The following is a 20930-nucleotide window of genomic DNA, read 5'->3' on the forward strand; positions in this document are numbered from 1 at the left end:
GTTTAATTATTTCAGCCGGTTTCATTTTATAGTATGCGCTAGACATTTCAATCTTGATTTAGTTTACATTAAACTGCGGAAATAGCCGCAACTCTCTTTCACAAAGCTCGAGGCACGAGCCGTGACAAGCGACCGAGGAAGTAGAAAACAAAGCGTTCAGCTGTTCTTGACCGACTCCCAAGCGTTTGCAGGAAACCTTCAGAGAATGAGTAAGTTCTCGACGGTGGGGCCCTTTATATAGCAAACACATCTTTGCACAAGATTCCTTCGTGTTTATATGGCACTAGTTTTTCAACAATATCAAGACTGGTGCCTGTAAGCAGAGGAGCAAGAATAACGACAGAGCTATCAACTGCGCCATCAAAACTTGCACATCCAGTATTAAGCCCTGTCGATACCTATTCCGGATTTCTTGAGACCACTTGCACACGTACTCAATTATATTTTTCTCACAAGACTGTGGCTGCATGGTCCAGACAATATAGCTAAAAAATCTCACTCAACTCCACAAAGGTGCAACAGTAGGACATTGGACTTTACATAAACCTAACGTGGATGGCTACCAGAACGGTTTTCTTTTTCCAGCGGAGGCATCGGACATCGCAATCTTGTCTCGTAAGTATACGCCAAGCAATGACGGACTTTGTTTACTGGGGTAAGACAGCGCTCCGTGAAGCTGAAATCAATAGCAAAGCGGGATGCAGGTGCAGGCCTAATGCATCAATCACGTATGCCAACTTATGTCAACTCATCATTCCCCAAACTAATTCTTTTCAGAGTCAGGGTTTTTAGACCAAGACCGGAAAACGGCCCGCCGGGGTGAGTAGATGTGACTTATGATTTTTAAAAATTAAGTGCAAAAGCGCACAGAAAATGCTGCCCTGGCAATTTTACACTGAATTCTAGTAATCTGAAATATTGCATGTTTCCCTTTTATTCCTACTGCTTAGGTGCAATCTATTAAGTATGCTAGAAACAATATATTCATTCCGTAGGGTGTATGAGAAATTTATTTCCAAATGGCAGTTTGCATGTTTTGAATGATGTTTGGAAGACCTCAATAAACGAGACATCTCTAAATTTTCTTTGCTATTTCGACTTCTTGCAGGTGCAGAGTAAGTACCAAAAACACAACTATGTATCAGCAGTGTTCTGTGAACACATGGTGCGTCGCACGAAACATTTCATTCCTATTTTAACTCTGCGATGCCTAGGCATTGAAAATGTTTGAAAAAAATTGCGAACTTCCCGGTTTTCATAACTATAATTCTTTCGTTCTTGGCAATTGGAAAGTAAAGGATGACTGCAGCATAATTAAATCCTTAGATCTTTTTTTCTGGATACCTTGAATCCGGTGTTTTTCAAAGCGGGTAATGCCGACACCAATGGTTCCGAGAAGCAATTTTCGGAGTCAGCGAAATTCACGCCCACAAAAAATAAAATCAGAGGATTGCACTTAGCTTTGTCAAAGAGCTTAATGGCGAAAACATTTACTCCTTCTTTTCTTCTAACTCTGCGCGTATGTGTACTTGTTATAATTTCATTTCTTTCTTTTCTTTGGTTTCGTTGTCGGCGACATCGGCATCAGGACTCCTCCGCTCGACATGCGAAATTGAACTGATTTTCATGTTACCCTATGGGGATTTTTATAGGCATTAGGCCTAACTACCCGGAAAGGAAAATTGTGCGGACATCAGAACCTATTGCGACGTCTGGCGGACACATCTTGCGCAATTTCGCGGAATCTCGCAAACCAATCTCGCGGAATCTCGCGGACGCGAGATTTTCACCATGAGCCTAGAAATGCTTTCGCTTAGAGAGAAAAAAAAAAAAAAAAAAAAAGAGGTCACGCAATAGCTCTTGGTCATGATAGACATAGTTTTGCCGGTTTAAAAGCATGGAGGTTCAAAGTCCGCTTTAGTTTCTCGAAGCGAAAAAAAACGCGAGGACTGCGGAAAGTGAGAGAGCGCGTAGAAAGAGGGCGTTTGTGAAGTCTGTTGATGCCGGCATTAGTGAAAGTTGAAATATGATTCTGCACTGGTGGACGGGGCTTAAAATGCAAAGCGCCTCGGGTGTCCCAAGAGCGAGCGGCGCGGTGTTGGCAGGCGTCGAATCATTGCCAGGGTCATGTATTCCGCTTCTAGCCGATGTGTCGCCTCTTTGCGACGTCCTCTACAGGCCGTTCGCGCTGGTTTATCTCTCGCGCGTTTTTTGGAGGCCATTTTAACCTTGATTCAATCCCAATCCCGCGACTTGCTTCCGGAACTGCGGCAGCAGTCCGCACAACATCACCTTCGCCGCCCCCGGTTTCAATGCACCCCCCCCCCCCTCCCCCCACCAAAGGGTCCCTGGCGCATTCATGGCTGAGAACCACAGCCTTAGAACGATAAGATTGGTGCAAAGGCTGCAGAGTTTATAACGAACAAAATTCGAAACTTCTCTATTGTCTGCCACTACAGCACCGTTGAAATTTCAAGCTGTTTTACCCATAGGCTTAGCTTTATTCCCGAATTTCATTCGGTATGCCTCCTGTTTTGCGATCGCGGACAGTTGCCCTTTCCTTTGACAAGTGTGTCATAAGATGCCATTTCTGCAATTTTGTTAGAAACCATGTAGTTCTGTGCGCAGAAAGTGAAATTTTTTCACAGTTTTTATTACCTCGCATAAGTTATAGACGAGTTTTACAAGGCCAGAAAGTATCTGAGGTGGTGCACACTACGAATCCATTTTTTACACCATTATTTTTTTTTTCAGCAACAAGGCCGCATGGAAACCTTTCGCCATGTGCAGTGCAGCACTGTTAATCGGCGGTTCCCTGATCGCTGGAGGCATCTTCGTGGTCTTGCAGCGAGGAGAAGGTAGCAAACTGACGCCCCAATTCGCCACCGCATTCTTCAATGTCTTCGGGCTGCCTTTTTGAAACAGTTTGCCAATTTTCTTATTAAAATGCTTTTTTTCTAAGGTCTATAAGTCGAAGCCTGATGGCTAGACTTTCAAACAAATGAGTAATCACCAAAAACTTCTACCCTGACGCAGCCAAGTTACCACAAGGGAAATCGACACAGCGTGCCCATTTTATCAGTTGCAGAATATTGGTTTCCCTCTTCTAGGAGTGAGCCTATAGGATCATCTTCAGCAGTGAAGTCGCTCTGCCACCTAAGCTAACGAAAGTAGTTGCCGCAAAACGAATTATTTAGCAGCCTGTTCGACAATACATTGGAATGTGAAGAGGGGTTTTTTAAATGTTAGATTTTCGACTTTTTTTATTAAAGCCCCAGCTTTGTGAATATGCCCATGAGCTTCGCGATTCCTGCTTCTCTCTTTCCTGTACAGGCACGGTGGAGACAGACCCAGATGACACGGACGCCTATCAGGACATCGTACACATTGAACGCGATGTCTACTCAGCAGCCTTGAACAGCACAGATGGTACAGCGCATTGGTTACGTACTGCTTCGTTTGATGCGCTAGACAGGGTGATGCTTGTAGCTTATTTTCTCCTCACTAGAAGGAGCGCGTTGAGCGGTAGGCATTTGGCGTTATATTTAGTGTTAAAGATGGTGGGGCTAAATTTAATTCCGAACATTGCTATATCATTTCTGATGATTCGTCTTATATGAACATGCATGACACATTGCGTTGCACAAGTTCGCGGAAGACGTATTCCTGAGCATTAGGCAAGGAATACGTTTCGGCGTGTTGGGGGTCCGGCCTCAGAAGTAAATTGCGCGGGAACGAAGACAGGACAAGCGCCCTTTTTTTTTGTTGTTGTTGTTGTCTGCGTCCACTCGTTCGTCCTGTTTTCTTTCCTGCGCTATTATTTTCCTTTTGAGTCCTGAGCATTATGTCATGCGCTCAGTTACAAACACTGAAGTGACCTGGCCCCCACCTCGGTAAATGTATACCTTTCCTTGTAACTAAAAAAAAATATTGACCCCAATAGTATTGCTTGATTAGTGATTTCTAATGAATAAATGGCAGCTTCGTTGAAAGAGCGACGCAGTACGAGGAATTTGTTCTTGCACAAGATGGGTGAGAGGCCAATTTCTCAAGTATTTCACCCCATAGAAGGGTGCCTTTTAGAAGTAAGCTGCATGTCGTTTTTAAGGTAAGACACTGGATATCTTGGCCTTGGGAGCATAGACCTAAAGGATATTACCCTTAACGATGCGCCAATCACGCCGACCTTCAAAGAGGATATATGTGTTTCTGTGTCTGTGATCTTTGGACAAACGCAACAACATTTGAGTCTTGCAGTCCTGATGCTGCCAATTTAAGGCTGTCATATATTTTTAAAAAATTGTGGCTGCTGCGCTTTGATACGTAAACATGATTATATCGGATTCAGCTGATGTTTTGTTTTACGCTTTCTTCTAATTTTCTTCCGTGTATAATGGCGACACTGTAAGGGAAAGGTAACAAGTTGGTACAAAATAATATATAAATAAAACCGGGAAAAAGGGAACCACACATCACCTTTGAATAGCCCTCGTCGCAAGTAGCAAACAACTTAATACGATGAATAAAACGAGTTATATAGATAAAAAATGGGCGAACTGTTGCCACTTTATTCTCTTTCATAAATAGGTTAAGAGAATGCTTCAACTAGCTCCATTCAAGCATCGTACGTGGAAAACGCAGAAAAAAGTGAATCACTATCATGGCAAGAGAAACTAAATTTAATACGGATAAAGAAAATAATAGGAGGACGCTTAAGTTTCGCTTTAAGAGAAGACGCGATGGCGTGCGCTCGTTCGCTTCATCTACTTTTTAGCTACTACGGACTATGACCGAATGCCTCAGCACTTCTTAGTTCTTGTTAACTTTCATTTTTATTCTCTATCTTCAGTTTTCATTATTTACCATTTATGTATTAGATAAATTACTTTTTTAATTAATCACTTATGGATTCATTATTAACCCCCAATCATCCACCACATCTCCCATCCATTACCTAGCACTTATCAATCAACTATAAACCTCCATCTTCCCAGCTTTTACCATGTATAACGCACTGCTACATTTTGCAGCGCCGGGATCACAGCTGTCGCGGACGCCGTTCGTATGCACGGTAGGCCTGACCCTGGACGCCTACAAGCACGCCGCCCTGATGCGTGCCGACGGGCTCTGCGAGTACATCATCTTCCATTCCACATTCGTGGCCGACAGCGAAGGCGGGGCGGACCTGTGGGACGGCCGAAACCACACGCGTGCTTTCCACACGTTCTTGGCGTTCGCCAAGACGGCCTCAAAGACGGCTTATGGTGTGGCCATTACGCACAGGTTAGTACACAAACCAAATACATTAAACTGTCACTGCAGTTTGAGATATTTACAAAGGCACGAATGATATTTACAGAAAAATAGCGTTGCCATGTGATTCCAGCGCGAAGTATTACCTGTTACCGACATAAAAACTTTTGATAGGCGGGTAACAGGAGTGATGCTGTGGTAAGGCATTATCCCACACATACACATGAGCATGCAGTTAGCTGCCGCGTTATGTTAGAAACCACCAAACAAGGATATAAAGTCCCGTTTTAATCAAACCGCTCGAACATGCCTACTTGGCTTGGGATCCAAGAGCCCAATTGGTTCGAATCCCGCTTCAAAGGTTCTGCATCAGTTGGCAGATCCTGACAACCCGCCGATGTCACGTAGTCTCACGACGTGACGCGTGCTACCTACCGAACAGTCAGTGCTTTATTATGCTACCTGCCAACTACCACCTGCCATAGGCATGCCTGTGATTTCTCGCTTACAACGTCGACGTTGTATGCAATGCAGGGTTCTCGTTTTGCCTTTGATATTGAGATGGCCGCAGTATATAATTTTCCACTGTTGCGTCGTGTAATGCCTTTCCAATATTTGCGTTCGGCTTCTTCACTGTCACATACAAAATGTTTCTACTATTTGTGCTTTTGGTCACCCCCCCCCCCCCCCCCCCCTTATGTAAATGTTTCGCCTTGGGGGTCATTAAGGGAAAATAAATTATGATGATGCTTATGATGCTGATGATACGAAGCACAACAACGTCAATGCCAGAATTGTTTGCTTGTTTTTAATAACAGCACCTTTACAGAGATCGCTTTAGAGCAGAAGAGGGCCACACAGGCACAGCGCAGCATCGGTCATTATTTGTTTAATATTGGCTGTAATGTTGTAAGCAGCGCATTTCAAGCTACTTCCTATAGACATAATTGTATGAGACTGTAGTACTTATCAGGGGTATGTGGTCTCAATTCACGCTGGTAGTGCCGAACTATTCGCAATTGCGCATGTTCTCGGCCATATCAACAGGGCAGCCAATAAGCGAACGCATATAAACGAAGAATGTGTTAACACTATTTTATGATGTCTACCGATTTGCAGGTTGCTGCACTAATGTTGTGGCCTAAAAGCATGACAAACTGCGAATTTTGGCCCCAACGAAACGAATTAACAGCTGCGAATGTCACTCCCTCACGCAATCCTACACGAAGCAATGATTCAATGTTTCTGCCTTGAATCAACTGCCGATGCCCAAAACGTAATGTGACCAAAAATTAGTGGTTACATAACAGCCATAAAAGGTCACAGTGGCTGATGCTATCATGGACTTTGTAGTTGCTGCCTTATAAACATAGTGTCTTATCTAAGGTGGACCAATATCTTTTTTTTTTTTTAAGAAGACTAAATGCTCTTTTCATCTGAAATAAATAGAATGTTGTTTAACATTTAGGTGCAAAACCCACTTACTTTTCTTTTTAGATCCTCCTCCTCACGTTATAAGACAACCGCTCTAAGGGCTCACCTGTGATTGTGAAAGTTACCGGGAGTCAACAAAATAGTTAGACCAAGCTGCTTCCAACGAGGCAGCCGTAGCGTAGCCCTTATTATATGAAAAACTGATTAAAAAGTTACACGTGAACACGCGATCCTAGCGCCGGAATTCGCCGTGATTACAGCGCTCCCATCCGCGACTTTGAAAAACGATGCCGTTTTCGCCACGTTTCTGCGGCTCACAATAAAGCTTCGCTTTCCTGCTGGTCGCGAGATACGCGTTCACGGCAGCTTGCAGCGAGCTGTTAGCAGCGCTTTCCTAGAGTCTCTAGATCATCTTTGTTAAAAAACGGATCTAGGGACATTACGCTTTCCAGCTCTGCAGTTCTGACGTTTATCTCTGACCCAGTGGAAATGCAAAGGACCTAATATATGAGCGCTCTGCCTAGTCGCGGACGAGAGCGCTGTAATCGCTTCCCATCCAGGCCCGCAGAGCATGCTATAATGTGATGCTATTTAGTTACATTTGTGGATAAAAGAGACTACTCTAAGGCTACGTCATGGGAAGCACCTGGATCGGAACATTTTCGTGACACTATAACTTTCTTATTCATATCTTAGCGTTAGGACGATATCTAAAATGTTCTTATTAATGACGGCTAATTAATTATTGAAGTAGGAGGAACGAAAATATAATAGTGTGTACTTAACATGATTCATCAACAATCACCTGCCTTAACTTTGGTAGATACATCGCTGCTTTTTAAATATTGGTCCACCTTAGCTGGGACATCCGTATATACAGCTAGCCATGTCCGTGAAAACATACGCCCTGATTTACTTGGCCCCTGACTGACTCCATAGTGGCTTTTTTTTTCCTTCCGACGCAAAACTTCTAAATCCGCATATACAGAAAATCTGGAGAAGCACTCCGCCAGCTAGGCACTGCGGTGGGCATAGGAGAGTTCATGACGTACTGGGACAACGGCGTCCGCCATCACGCAGTCCTGGACGTGGACGAGCGCTACGTCAAGGGTCCCAGGGACTTACGCTTCACCTTCGCCCTGCTCAAGGTGGGCTGCATTGAGGAAGGAGCGGCTCCTTCTTACGGTCACTTTGCTCATAGGGCCGCAACCCGTCATAATTTGGTTTGCTGCAAACAATTTAAGCGCAGAGGAAATAATTACTAAGCTTTAAGCAATGCCCCATTTAAAATATTCTGCGAAGGCCACCATGCCATTATCATTTCTTCTCGCGACGACTAAGTCCTTGCAATTTCTCTTTTTTTCTACTATTTTTTATTTCCTTTATTGGGCTATTTAGCCACTTTTTTCATCGCCATTTTATTTTCTACCTCTCATTCTTGCTTCTTACTTGGCTTGGCGTAGCTCGTGCTTTGGCTTGACTTGGCTTGGCGCCAGTCCCCAGTGATGACAATTCGAAGCAAGCTAACCCAAAAATGAACAACGATAACTAAAGCTTCCTTTTTTTTAGAGCAATAGTCCTAGTACTTTCCTTCCGCCAAAGAACCATTGTCTGTCAGTTAGGAAGCCGATTTGTGCAGTCCCACTCGGTTTTCCACTCATCCGGCCTACGTTGTTTTTCAATAACAGGACCGCGAATAACCACTTCCCACCATCGTAGGAGTTGTTGGACCCAAAAGCGCAGTAGCCCGTCATGTCGCACAGACTGACGGCTCGAACTCAGATGGCCTGCGAGACAGGCCGCGAGCAAAACAAATGGTGTGGTTGTGTACACCAATCACAAGCTCATTCTTCTAACTACGCCTGCCGAGCCTGCCGTGCTCGGATGGAGCGGACGTGAAAAGCGCATCTTTAAAGAACTTTTGCGAGCGAAACCATCCATCAATAAGTTAATAAGTTGCTCTCTCTCTCTCTCTCTCTCTCTCTCTCTCTCTCTCTCTCTCTCTCTCTCTCCACCAATTACCCATCAATGGTCGATATGGCTGTATGAGAAGAAGGGGTAGCTTTCCGAAAAGGTTGTGGTTACTTTTAAGTTTTCCAGAGATTTTGAAAAGTACCAGACATTCACTAACTCCCATTGGCATCCGTTCTTTCGACGAACGGTGCTCAGACAGTCCGCAGTAGACATTGCAGGAAGGTTGTTTTGAAAAGCATGACCACATGGCACGCAGTATGGTGGCCCCATCTACTGATAGATCTCGTAACGTGTGGCAAGACAACTTGGCGGGTAAGGCTAAAAACTAAACACTTAACTACGTGGTAAAGTGACGCATATTCTATGCGTTGTGTAAAGACGTAAACGAAGGAAGAGGCTGGTGGCCCTAATCTAGAATTTCGTCTTCAAGTCGGGAGCAAGCCGACATGTGGTGTACATTTTCTATGCCCTCTGCTATCTGTGCTACGCATATACGCGCGCCAACCAACGACGAAGTATCAATCATTATAAGAATAAGAGTAAACTCTAACCCAAGTCATTTTGAGCTCTGTTAAGCTCTAAACGACTACCAAACTATTGTTCCAGCCTAAAATGGCTTCTCCATCACTTCCATCTTCTCACCTCTTTCTTTTTTAGGCCCGTCATATCTACCACACGCATTCATCATCGTCAGCCTGTATACACCCTCTGCAAGGCAAAGGCTTTTTCTGTAATTCTGCAATTAAAGGGCAGCTGCATCACTTTTTGAGAATTCCGTGATATTCAAGGATTCAAATTTCTAGAGGCTGTAGGTAATGCATGTGAAGTGTTTTTGCGCTACCATTCAAACTCATGGCGTAATCGATCATTAAACCTCGAGCTTCTCCTCAGAGCACTCAAGGTCTGCAGAGAAGCTTGGCGGTGACGTCACGGACGGTAACATTTATTATTACCCTTGCCTTCGCTCACTCCCAGCGCTGCCTTTTCTGATTCTGCCAAACAACGTCTCTAGTGCTTTGCTTTCGGTAGAGTTGTTTTTACTCTTCAAACCAAGCGTTTCTATGGGAGAAATGTACTGGTACCGTCAATGACGTCATCGTGCACACCCCCAGCCGTAGCTGAGCGGTGCAGAGAAGCCTGATAACAGTCGCGGTTTTAATCGCTAATTGCGCCACTGATTCAAATGCTAGCGCCAAGATATTTCGCATGTTTAAACTGCAATCTGTAAACATTCGACCCCTCGAAGCTCTTCGAAATCTAAAACCGGTGCAGTTTCCCTTTAACGTGGTCGTGTACCAGCAGAATCTACATTGCCTCCGCGAGCTCCCTAATCTCATCCACCCGCCTAATTTTTTTGCAGAGCCTGCTATACTTGCCGTCTCTTGAACTCCGCTCCGTCATCCTTAGCAACCATCAATTATCTTTTGTCGGGCAATATGAACTGCTCACGCGTGTTACTTCTTGATTTCAACTAGAATTTACTTATGTAACTTGGGTTCCTTATCCATTGCGTACGCTTCTTCTCTCTTAATGTTACATTGCACGTTATGCCGCACGTATCACACAACGTAAAGCAAAAAATTTCCATTTTGCTATTTCCAAAAGAGAACAGTTATTTTTCAAAGCCGCTATCAAGCCCTTCAAATTAGCAGATGTTCTGAGAAGACGCGTGACAATATTAAAAATTACAAGGGACTTTAGCGACTACAGTAGTGAAAGGCGAAAACCTGAGAAGTCTCATCTTGTCTAGCATTCCTGCCATCTGCAATCCCACACTTGAACGCTAGACAAGATGAGACTTTTCAGGCTCTCAGGCTTTCGCCTTTCACTGCTTTAGTCGTTCAAGTCCCTCGTAATTGTTTTCTTTCTTGAACAGAGTAGCGTTTCCTGCTGTTTGTGTTTCTTTTACATAACGTTGCTGTTCTTTTTTGTAACACCAAATGTCTGCTGCTTCCTTGTACAGCCATCCCTTTTGCCAAATAAAGTTTCTAAGGGCAACCTTTAGCTGTGCCGACTGCCTACTGCTCTGGTAAAAAAGGAAATGAACATAATTAAGCTGACATTCATCCACAGGCGTTCAGGTTGCTTCAGCAGACGCAACAGGGAAACGCCACTTCCAACGCGGCCTTCATTTTCTTCGGCTGTTCCTCTGTGCTGCCAGGGAAGAGCCTACTACATGACATTCTCAGCGCAGAATTAAAGTGAGTGATAACGTTTTTACCGTACAACTTTTCAATCAATTGCGAAATGACGGACTATCAATGATCCTCAATATCGTTCCTCTGTGCCTGCATGAGAACGTGCGCTATGACACAATATCAAGGTCAGAATGAACGCGAAGAGCTCAGGAGGCCATCCAGTTTGTTTCCTGAAAAAATAAAATACATGATTGATTGATTGATTGATTGATTGATTGATTGATTGATTGATTGATTGATTGATTGATTGATTGATTGATTGATTGATTGATTGATTGATTGAAGCACATTTCTACGGTCAGCTATGGAACATAACTAGCGTCATTCGTGTTTATGAGCCCCGCAGCTGTGGATCAGCAGTTTGGGCGCTCGACGGCTGAACGCCAGAACGCGGGATGAAATCTCGTCCTCGGTGGCATCTCTTCAACGAATGCGAATAGCAAAGCACCCAAGTGCTGCTCTATGTCAGTGCACGTTAAAGTACACCAGGTGGTCGAAATTTGCGGAGCCCTTCACTATGGCATCGCTCAAAGACTGAGCCCTTTCGGGCGTCAAACCCATTAAACTAGCCTATGAATCATCGTGTTTATTTGCAAAAGAGCAAGCGACGTATATATTCATAAATATTTTATGAAACGTTGTACTATCGGTGTCAAATGAAATGCGAACAGCAGAGCGCGTGGGAACCGGTCCCCCTCAGGCACTGCCTGTCGTCATCAAACATAGCCGCGCTCATCCTGTTTGAAAAAGTTTTGCTTCTCTATTACGTCCATTTTCTCGTTTCGTCACTGGAGCGCCACATTGATTCTTTATATAGATGGTGACTTGCGCCACGCGGTTCGCTACATTGCAGGTAAACGCTGATAGCACAGCGATAACGAAAGTAAAATCAAAGCGCTGTACGCCCGCGACCGAATGGCTCTCGCTTCATCCACGCATGCCACAGCCAACTTACCCAGCGTAACCGCCATGAACAAGTCCCCATCGCTAGAAAGAATGAATGTCGTGTTCTAGTGGCAAGAAGATAAAATAAGCGCCTGAGAAAACGCAAGCAAAACTGTCAGAAACCGGATGAGTACGTCTGTCTGATGACAGGCAGGCTTTATGAGGTGGATTGTTTCCACGCGCTCCGCTGTTGGCATTTCATTTGACGCCGATAGTACATATTAGGACTGAAAAAAGGAATGCTGCATATACACGTTCCCATTTCATTTCAACACAGTAGCACAGGTGCCTGAAGAGTAAACCGTGCATGGCAGTAGTGGAAATTACTGCATCGCTACGCATCTATCAGCTAATGCACATACATACATACATATACATCATCATCATCATCATCAGCCTGACTATACCCACTGCAGGGCGAAGGCCTCTCCCATATTTCTCGAATTAACCCGGTTCTGTGCTAGCTACGTACATACACACGCACATACGCACATACATACATACATACATACATACATACATACATACATACATACATACATACATACATACATACATACATACATACATACATACATACATACATACATACATACATACATACATACATACACACACACACGCACATACGCACATACATACATACATACATACGCACATACATACATACATACATACATACATACATACATACATACATACATACATACATACATACATACATACATACATACATACATACATACATACATACATACATACATACATACATACATACGTACATACATACATACATACATACATACATACATACATACATACATACATACATACATACATACATACATACATACATACATACATACATACATACATACATACATACATACATACATACATACATACATACATACATACATACATACATACATACATACATACATACATACATACGCACATACATACGCACATACATACGCACATACATACGCACATACATACATACATACATACATACATACATACATACATACATACATACATACATACATACATACATACATACATACATACATACATACATACATACATACATACATACATACATGCATGCATGCATACATACATACATACATACATACATACATACATACATACATACATACATACATACATACATACATACATACATACATACATACATACATACATACATACATACATACATACATACATACATACATACATACATACATACATACATACATACAATGATGGCACGTCGGCGTCCCGCTGACTGCTACAACGTTTTTGTTAATCACCTCATCAGCTGATCCAGGCAAGCATGCATTGTAGTTTTAGCACAACTTGCGTGCTCCATTTTACTTTCACAGCCACTTCTAAGACTCACGTGCGAATTTCGGTTTGCGATGGTTCTGCTGTAGAACGAAAGAGACGCAACCTCTTACATCGACGATTGTTTAGCAGTACATTCAGATCCTTTAGATATGTCGTTGGGAATTATGAGAAACTTATTCTTATTACTGCGCGCTCTAACTGCTGAAATAACTCAGGGGCCATACAAACGGCTTTTCGATAAATGTACCCTCATCATAATGGCGGTCACTTCATTTCTACCCCGCCGGGGTGACGCAGTGGTTACGGCGCTCGACTACTATTCCTAAGGGTGCGGGATCGAATCCCGGCTTCGGCGGCCGCTTTTCGATGGAGGCGAAAAGCAAGACGCACGTGTGCTGTGCGATGTCAGTGCACGTTAAAGAACCCCAGGTGGTCGAAATTTCCGGAGTCCTCGACTACGGCGTCTCTCATAGCCTGAGCCGCTTTGGGACGTTAAACCCCACAAACCAACCAACCAACTTCATTTCTGGCTGCAAATCTTGTGGGAACTTATCTATGCCACTTTCTGGACTACTCTGGCTATGAAGCTGATCTGTTTGGCTATATTCGACAGCTCTCTACCCGTCGACGTCATGATCCTAACCACTCACGCGATGATGTTCGAGGACAGCAAGAGACTGGTTGTTCCACCCACTGCCCTGCGAACACCGGACGGAAGTTACCCGCCATCCATCGTGAGTGATTGCCGCTGACAGGCAGCGCCTTTGCTTAAGGAGCGAGGACGCTTGGTTCTGTATCGCTCAGCGCGCTCACAAGTGCTCACAAGCGAAAACAGATTTTCGGCTCCATCGAAAAGCGGCCTCGGCGGCCGCTTTTCGATGGAGCCGAAAAGCAAGGCGCCCGTGTGCTGTGCGATGTCAGTGCACGTCAATGACCCCTAGATGCTCGAAATTTTCGGAGTCCTCCACTACGGCATCTCTCACAGCCTGATTCTGTTTTGGATGTTAAACCCCACAAACCAAACTAAACCACTTAAACACCGAAAATATATCTGTCCCAATGCCGGCGCACATTCAGCACGATTATTCGTGTCTCTACGAGGTGACCAAAGTTCATAGTTATACACGAAAGCACGATGACGCTTCTTTCTGCTATGCTCTTAAGTCTGGCAGCCAAGAAATATATGCATATATGTCATGCCCTCCTTTCCTCCAATACCTTTTTCACAGCGATAGCTTGCAGGACCTCTGTCCTACGGTCGTCGGTTCGTGAGTGCCCTTTCACCGCCTGGCAGCAAATGCTGCACAATCCTCCAGGCTATAATCCACTATATAGAATTACACACACTCGTGCAACAAAGAAAAGATCACATAACACGCATGTCCGGTACCACCAGGTTCATCTACAGGCGACACTAACTCGCCAGCAGGCGAAAGGCATACTTTGCTCCCAGCACACGAAACCACGTCACAGTACGCGATATCCTCCTGCGCCGGGCGCCGACGTCACCCCTCCTGTGTTGGCTGATCGTGCTAAAATGATCGATTACTGCTGAAATGAACTTAATCACCGCACCACCACCATGCCATCTGCCTTTTTTTTTTTTTTTACAAGATCATCCATCCTCGAGATAACCTATACCGTTCCAGCGCTGCGATAGGGGCATCGTTTTGCGCATCTTAGGAATTTTCGCATTTGTCAGTGGCCATGGTAGAAAACTGTTTGGGGCCAAAGCCCCCAATCACAATTAGCTCTGCTATGGAGGGCACCAGCAAAAGGCTTTAGTACTGGCGCACGCGTGGGCCGATGTGATTCATTTTGTCCCATGGATGGGCCGAGAACGGGGATCACCGATGCCAGAAATAATGTAAACAAAAACTTGAAAGCAACGTCGCAGCAACCGCGACAACCAAGTAACTCTGACAAAAAGATTCCCTTCACCCACTTCCAAGCCACAGCTTTATATGCACAAACCACGCTTACACAAACGACACTTGTTCATGCAACGGCTAGCTTGCAGTTAGTGGAATGATAACATCAGCGTTGATAAAATATTCACAAAGTATGTGCCCAGGCAGGCACAGGCGCAGAAGCAAATTGTAAAAAGACGTGCGAGTGCAAAACATTGGAGCTTACGAATGCCCAAATTCCCACGCTTTGAATAAAAAGTAAAATCCTTCTAAACATTCCACCCTTCGAAGCATTTAACTTCATCCGGGATCGCGCGTCCCACTCGATGGCAAAGAAACAACGCATGCAGCTTTGTTTCAATAAATCACCTGCAAGTAGCGTTCCTGCTAGTCTGTGTGTCTTTCGGTGTCCTCGTTCTTTCAAGCACTTTCGATTTGTAAAAAGTTATATTATCGCGCCATTTCAAGGCGGAAAGCTATCTCAGTTATTAGTGGACGCCTCAAACACGCTGTCACACAAATGCGAACCTGAACGCATTTCACAAAGCTGAACAGGCGCTCAAGAATTGGGATTCTTGATGCACGGCTGAGGAGACACGCGTGAAGGCATAATTACGTCCCTTCTTTTCTGGAAATTGTGTGTGTGTGTGGGGGGGGGGGGGGGGGGGGATACCAGGTTAAGCATGCTCTAGATATGATGTTGACCTCATTTTGACGCGGATACAATTTGCACGTTTTCAAAAATTAAAAACAAAATTCTTTCAGCTGCTGCGGCTGCTGAATCCTCCTCCGTCTTAAACATCTGCTATTCTTTTTCTTTCTGTTTTTGAGACCGACAAGTATTCCCAAGCCTCATAGTCATTTCTATCGCTGGAACAGTGGTGAGCTGTAGCTGGATTTGCGTGATCGTTAAGTCTACGTAAAACGCCGAAAGTTTCAGAAGATTAGTTCGGAATCACCTTTGTAACATTATGCCAGCTGGCAATGAAAAAATGCCTAACCGTCATCTTGTGATGTTAATGGCAGTTCCAGCCACGGCATGGTTTCCCTTTTGTATCCCAACATATTACAGGAGTACAATATTAAGCATCAGTTTGTCCGAAGAATGTGCGTTCTAGACTCGTTTAAACACGGTAATCTCCAGGCGACTCCTGCAATCATTTTCAGCGCGAGCTATGGACGCGTGCGGCGCTCTCATAACTCCTTCGTTGCAGTTGGACGTGGCGCACCACGCTGCCGAAGCTGAGTACATGAACCGGCCCACGGCGATCGCGTTCACGCTGACCGCGTCAGTGCTCGCTTACGAAGTGCCCGAGAGGACCGGAGTGGGAGCGGCCTGCGACAGGGGACCTATTCAAACCCCTATGAAGGAGGTGAGAACACGTGTCCGCGTGTACCGGCGTTTCATGTACTGCAAGAAAAAAAAAAAGAAAGAGCAGTACAATATTTTTTAATCTTTAAATATATCTTACGGACAGCTAGGGCACTGGCTAAGGAGGGATACACACAGATGCTGAACACAAGATAAGATAGTAACGAAAAGAAACTTCGGACACGGTAAAAATGCCGCCCATTAATGTATAATTAAACACGAACCCATACCGCTGCATTTAAAAAGCTCACACAGCCGCTGAGACAGCGCAATCGTTCCAAGATGGAGTCATACTGTCACTTGGTGGTGACATCATCATCATCATCATCATCATCAGCCTGATTATACCCACTGCAGGGCGAAGGCCTCTCCCATATCTCTCCACTTAACCCGGTTCTGTGCTAGCTGCATCCACTTGACCCCTGCGAACTTCTTAATCTCATCCGCCCACCTAACTTTCTGCCGTCCCCTGCTACGCTTTCCTTCCCTTGGAATCCAGTTTGTTACCCTCAGCGACCATCGGTTATTCTCTCTTCGCACTACATGTCCTGCCCATGTCCATTTCTTCTTCTTAATTTCCACTAGAATGTCGTTAACTTGAGCTATTTCTCTGACCCACTCTGCACGCTTCCTATCTCTTAATGTTACCCCTACCATTTTTCGTTCCATAGCCCTCTGGGTTGTCCTCAACTTAAGTAGAACTCTCTTGGTTAGCCTCCACGTTTCAGCCCCATAGGTGAGTGCAGGCAAGATGCAACTGTTGTATATTTTCCTCTTGAGCGATACCGGTAAGCTGCTAGTCATAATCTGCGAGTGCTTGCCAAATGCGCTCCATCCCAATCTTATTCTTCTTGTTATTTCCTTTTCATGGTCCGGATCTGCGGTTACTACCTGTCCTAAGTAGATATATTCGCCTACTACTTCCAGTATTTCGCTACCTAATGTAAACTCCTGTTCCTTCCCAAGGCTGTTGAACATTACCTTAGTCTTCTGCATATTGATTTTCAAGCCTACCTTTCTACTTTTCCTGTCTAGGTCATCAATCATTATTTGCAGTTCATCCCCCGAGTTGCTTAGCAAGGCAATGTCATCAGCAAATCGCAGATTACTGAGGTATTCCCCATCTACCCTTATCCCTAACTGCTCCCATTCCAAGTCTCTGAATACTTCCTCTAAACAAGCTGTGAATAGTACTGGGGAGATTGTGTCTCCTTGCCTAACACCTTTCTTTATGGGAATTTTGTTACTTTCTTTATGCAGAACTATGGTTGCTGTGCAGCCACTATATATATCTTCCAGCACTTTCACGTACGGCTCGTCTACCCCCTGATTTCGCAATGCGTGCATCACCGCCGAGGTTTCAACTGAGTCAAATGCTTTTTCGTAATCAATGAATGCTATGTATAAGGGCTGGTTATATTCCGCGCATTTTTCTATCACCTGATTGATGGTATGGATATGATCGATAGTAGAGTACCGTTTCCGAAACCCTGCTTGATCCTTTGCTTGATTGTAGTCTAAAGTTGTCCTGATTCTATTATTGATTACCTTAGTAAATACCTTATACGTAACAGACAGTAAGCTGATTGGTCTGTAATTTTTAAGGTCCTTAGAGTCCCCTTTCTTGTGAATGAGGATAATGTTTGCATTCTTCCATGCTTCCGGTACCGTCGATGACACCAGGCACTGCGTATACAGGGTGGCCAGTTTTTCTAGCACGATATCCCCCCCGTCCTTCAGCAAATCTGTAGTTATCTGATCCTCTCCAGCTGATTTCCCCCTTTTTTTGTTGACATAGCCGATGGCAACAAATGAGTCCGGCAGTGCAACAAAGAAACATTATTAGGCTGACCTGCGCCCGCAAGAGAACTAAGCGATTCTTCGGCGGTGATTGCAGCAAGCGTGCTCGCTGGTCGTTGAACAAAGAATGCGCGTTGCACCCGTCAACGCTCAATTTAAAGGCGGCGAAGAAACATCTAGATAAAGTAGTAAATGGTGACTGCCATAACCTGGAAGATTGTAGAAATACACGCGAGTAGCTAGAATCTTCGAGATACATCTCGGCGCATCTTGCATGACAAAGAAAATTATAAAGCAGCGTATGGCGACAAAGAGCATGAACAAAATCGATTCGTGCGCTGGAATCATTGATAAGGTCGCATGGCGGCGGGTGTACGAAAAGAGGGATAAAATTTTGAATGGTTCGCCGCGATACTGCCTAAAGATTTTGTAAGTACAACAGCAGTGGCTTTAAGAACAGAAAACCTAGGTTGTATTCGCAATGTATATGCTTTATATAAGCGATTGCTGCACTGTTCTTGCCACAATCACCCCAAACACATTCATGTAAAGCGCTATGGACGGACTGACCGGCACTAGGTAGCCGGAGTACATGCTACTCAATACCATCCTTCTCTCTATAGAGAAATCCTCTGAACAAAAAAAATCGGTTTAACATGAACTTGGTCGTAAAAAGATAAAGTTCAAAGAAACATTAGTACTCACGTGCAGTCTTTGTCAAAAATATATAGCCCACGGGATTTGCTTCTTAGCTCTGTAAACAGGGCTTCTGGAATACTCAACTCGAGAAGGGTGAGGGCGATATTTCTCACCAGCTCTCGAGATTGCGAACGCTGGATATGCGCAACGAGTCTTGTTACTGCAGGCTCCGAAACAAACGTCTTGACCTGCATATTTTGGCAAAAACGGGACATACTCTATCCATATGGCTACTAAAACTAGGGAACAACAATTACCCCAGATTATCAAGTATTGAAGACAGACGACAACTGGCTTTTCTGGTGGTACGAAGCATTATTTGATTGTTGTTTTTTTCTACAGGTGTGTGCAAAGAGCAACTACCCTCTTGATGTCAAGTACGGAAACAACACAATAATTGGTCGCTTTTACTCCCCAACGTTGAAGCGTCTTTACCTATTCGACACTAAGGAGACCTTCCACTTCAAGGTAAGACACGACATCGCACCTTTACGTTCAACCTTATCAACTCCCTGCCAGCAATTGTCATTTTCAGAGCTCACCAATCACTGGCGTTGCTAGCCAAAAGCGCATTAAGACATGACAACCATCGCTTCTGACTATTTAGCCTGGGTCGCCTCTTAATTATCCTGCGATGTCTTTTTTTTTTTTTTTAATAAGGTGATCTCACCTGGGTGGAGCTAAGAGGGTTGGGTTGAGCTGCAAGTGGCACTCATAAAACTCTTGTTTCTCCCCCCATAAATAAGGGCATAGAGGATCTAGATATTTGCCTCTTCGCGACATCATTGGGAGGTTCAGCTGGCCTAAAACGTGTTCTACGAGTAGTTCGAAACGTATTAACGTAATAGCGTTCAAGGCCTTGTTTCCCAGAAGAAAAAAAAACGAAAAAAAAAACGGCGTTAGCGTTGGCGTTGTCATCGGCGCCGACGTTGTGAGCGACAAACCGCGAGCATGGCGCTGGCTGGCGGCCGCTGGCAGCTGACATGGCCACGCACTGACTGGATTTAAGGGTGCCCGATGTTACATTTGGCTGGAGCTGGCAACTCGGGTCTCTCCTTTATTTTGTTGTATTTTCGACATGGTTCTGTAGTTGTTGTTTTTTTTTTCTACAGGGTACAGTACTTTTCTGTGGTTTTTCTGCAGTAATTTTCTGTAGTTCTGTGCCACTTTTCTGCTATAACTTCAATATTCTGGTGTTACTACAAAAAGTTCTCTTGTCAGAGCAGGTTTACTGTCAAAAACCGCGCAGAAATCCTCTCGTAACAACGGCAAATGTTCCATACTTTTTTTGTTGTTTTTTCGACTGTGTGAAATCACAGGCGTGGTGTCCTCTACAGAAAATAAGTGCTTATAAAAATATCGCGCAAAACTAAATTGAAAGCCGCACACTGACCGATGAACCCCTCTCCTCGACGGAGTTTGGAAAGTGTCCTGACGTTCCGGTCCCTAACCTCGCGCGCTGCACACTATCGCAGATGTGCACCGTTCGAGAGGCGATTCCCGAGTTCGCGCACGGTTGGGTAGTATTCGACGTGGACCTGGCCGACTACGATGGCTCATGCAACGGCGCCTCCAGGAGCATGGAACGCTTGCGCGCAATTCGAGAGACCGCAGACGAATACCGGAAACTGGACGTCGGTCAGCCGCCCGATGAATCGTGCTGATGCCCTCCGGCCCAAGCGCACAGCTCAACGGGAGGAACGGAATAAATGGCGCATCAGCAGATTTCCACACCCACAAAAAGCCACGCATCAGTTTGTTAAGTAAACGTAGCCGCAGCATCCTTACTGTTATGTTTGTTTGCGTTTCACCTTGCACCGCCTGCGTGAGAGTTTGGGTTCGATTGGATCAAGAGAAAAAGTGTTGACAGATGAATGCTTCTACTCATCAAAAAAAAAAAGCACAAACTAGACTATAGCAAGAAAAGAAGACGCCCACTACAAAAACCTGCTAAAAATAGAAACTTTGTGACGTTCTGCGAGGCTA

At 44.5% G+C, this 20930-nt stretch overlaps 1 protein-coding gene across 1 annotated transcript; it reads left to right on the forward strand.

The window, feature by feature from the left end:
• The first annotated feature begins 633 nt into the window (after positions 1-633).
• LOC146190883 (uncharacterized) lies at positions 634-20704 on the forward strand. Its single transcript, XM_084600250.1, has 9 exons — positions 634-655; positions 3334-3429; positions 5031-5283; positions 7676-7835; positions 10735-10862; positions 13777-13897; positions 16288-16446; positions 19287-19412; positions 20420-20704. The coding sequence occupies exons 1-9, from the start codon at positions 634-636 to the stop codon at positions 20606-20608; spliced, it is 1254 nt and encodes a 417-aa protein (XP_084456376.1). The 3' UTR covers positions 20609-20704.
• The last annotated feature ends 226 nt before the right edge of the window (positions 20705-20930 follow it).

Source organism: Amblyomma maculatum, chromosome 4 (genome assembly GCF_055883805.1).
Source record: "Amblyomma maculatum isolate TAMU_Amacu chromosome 4, ASM5588380v1, whole genome shotgun sequence".
NCBI lineage: Eukaryota > Metazoa > Arthropoda > Arachnida > Ixodida > Ixodidae > Amblyomma > Amblyomma maculatum.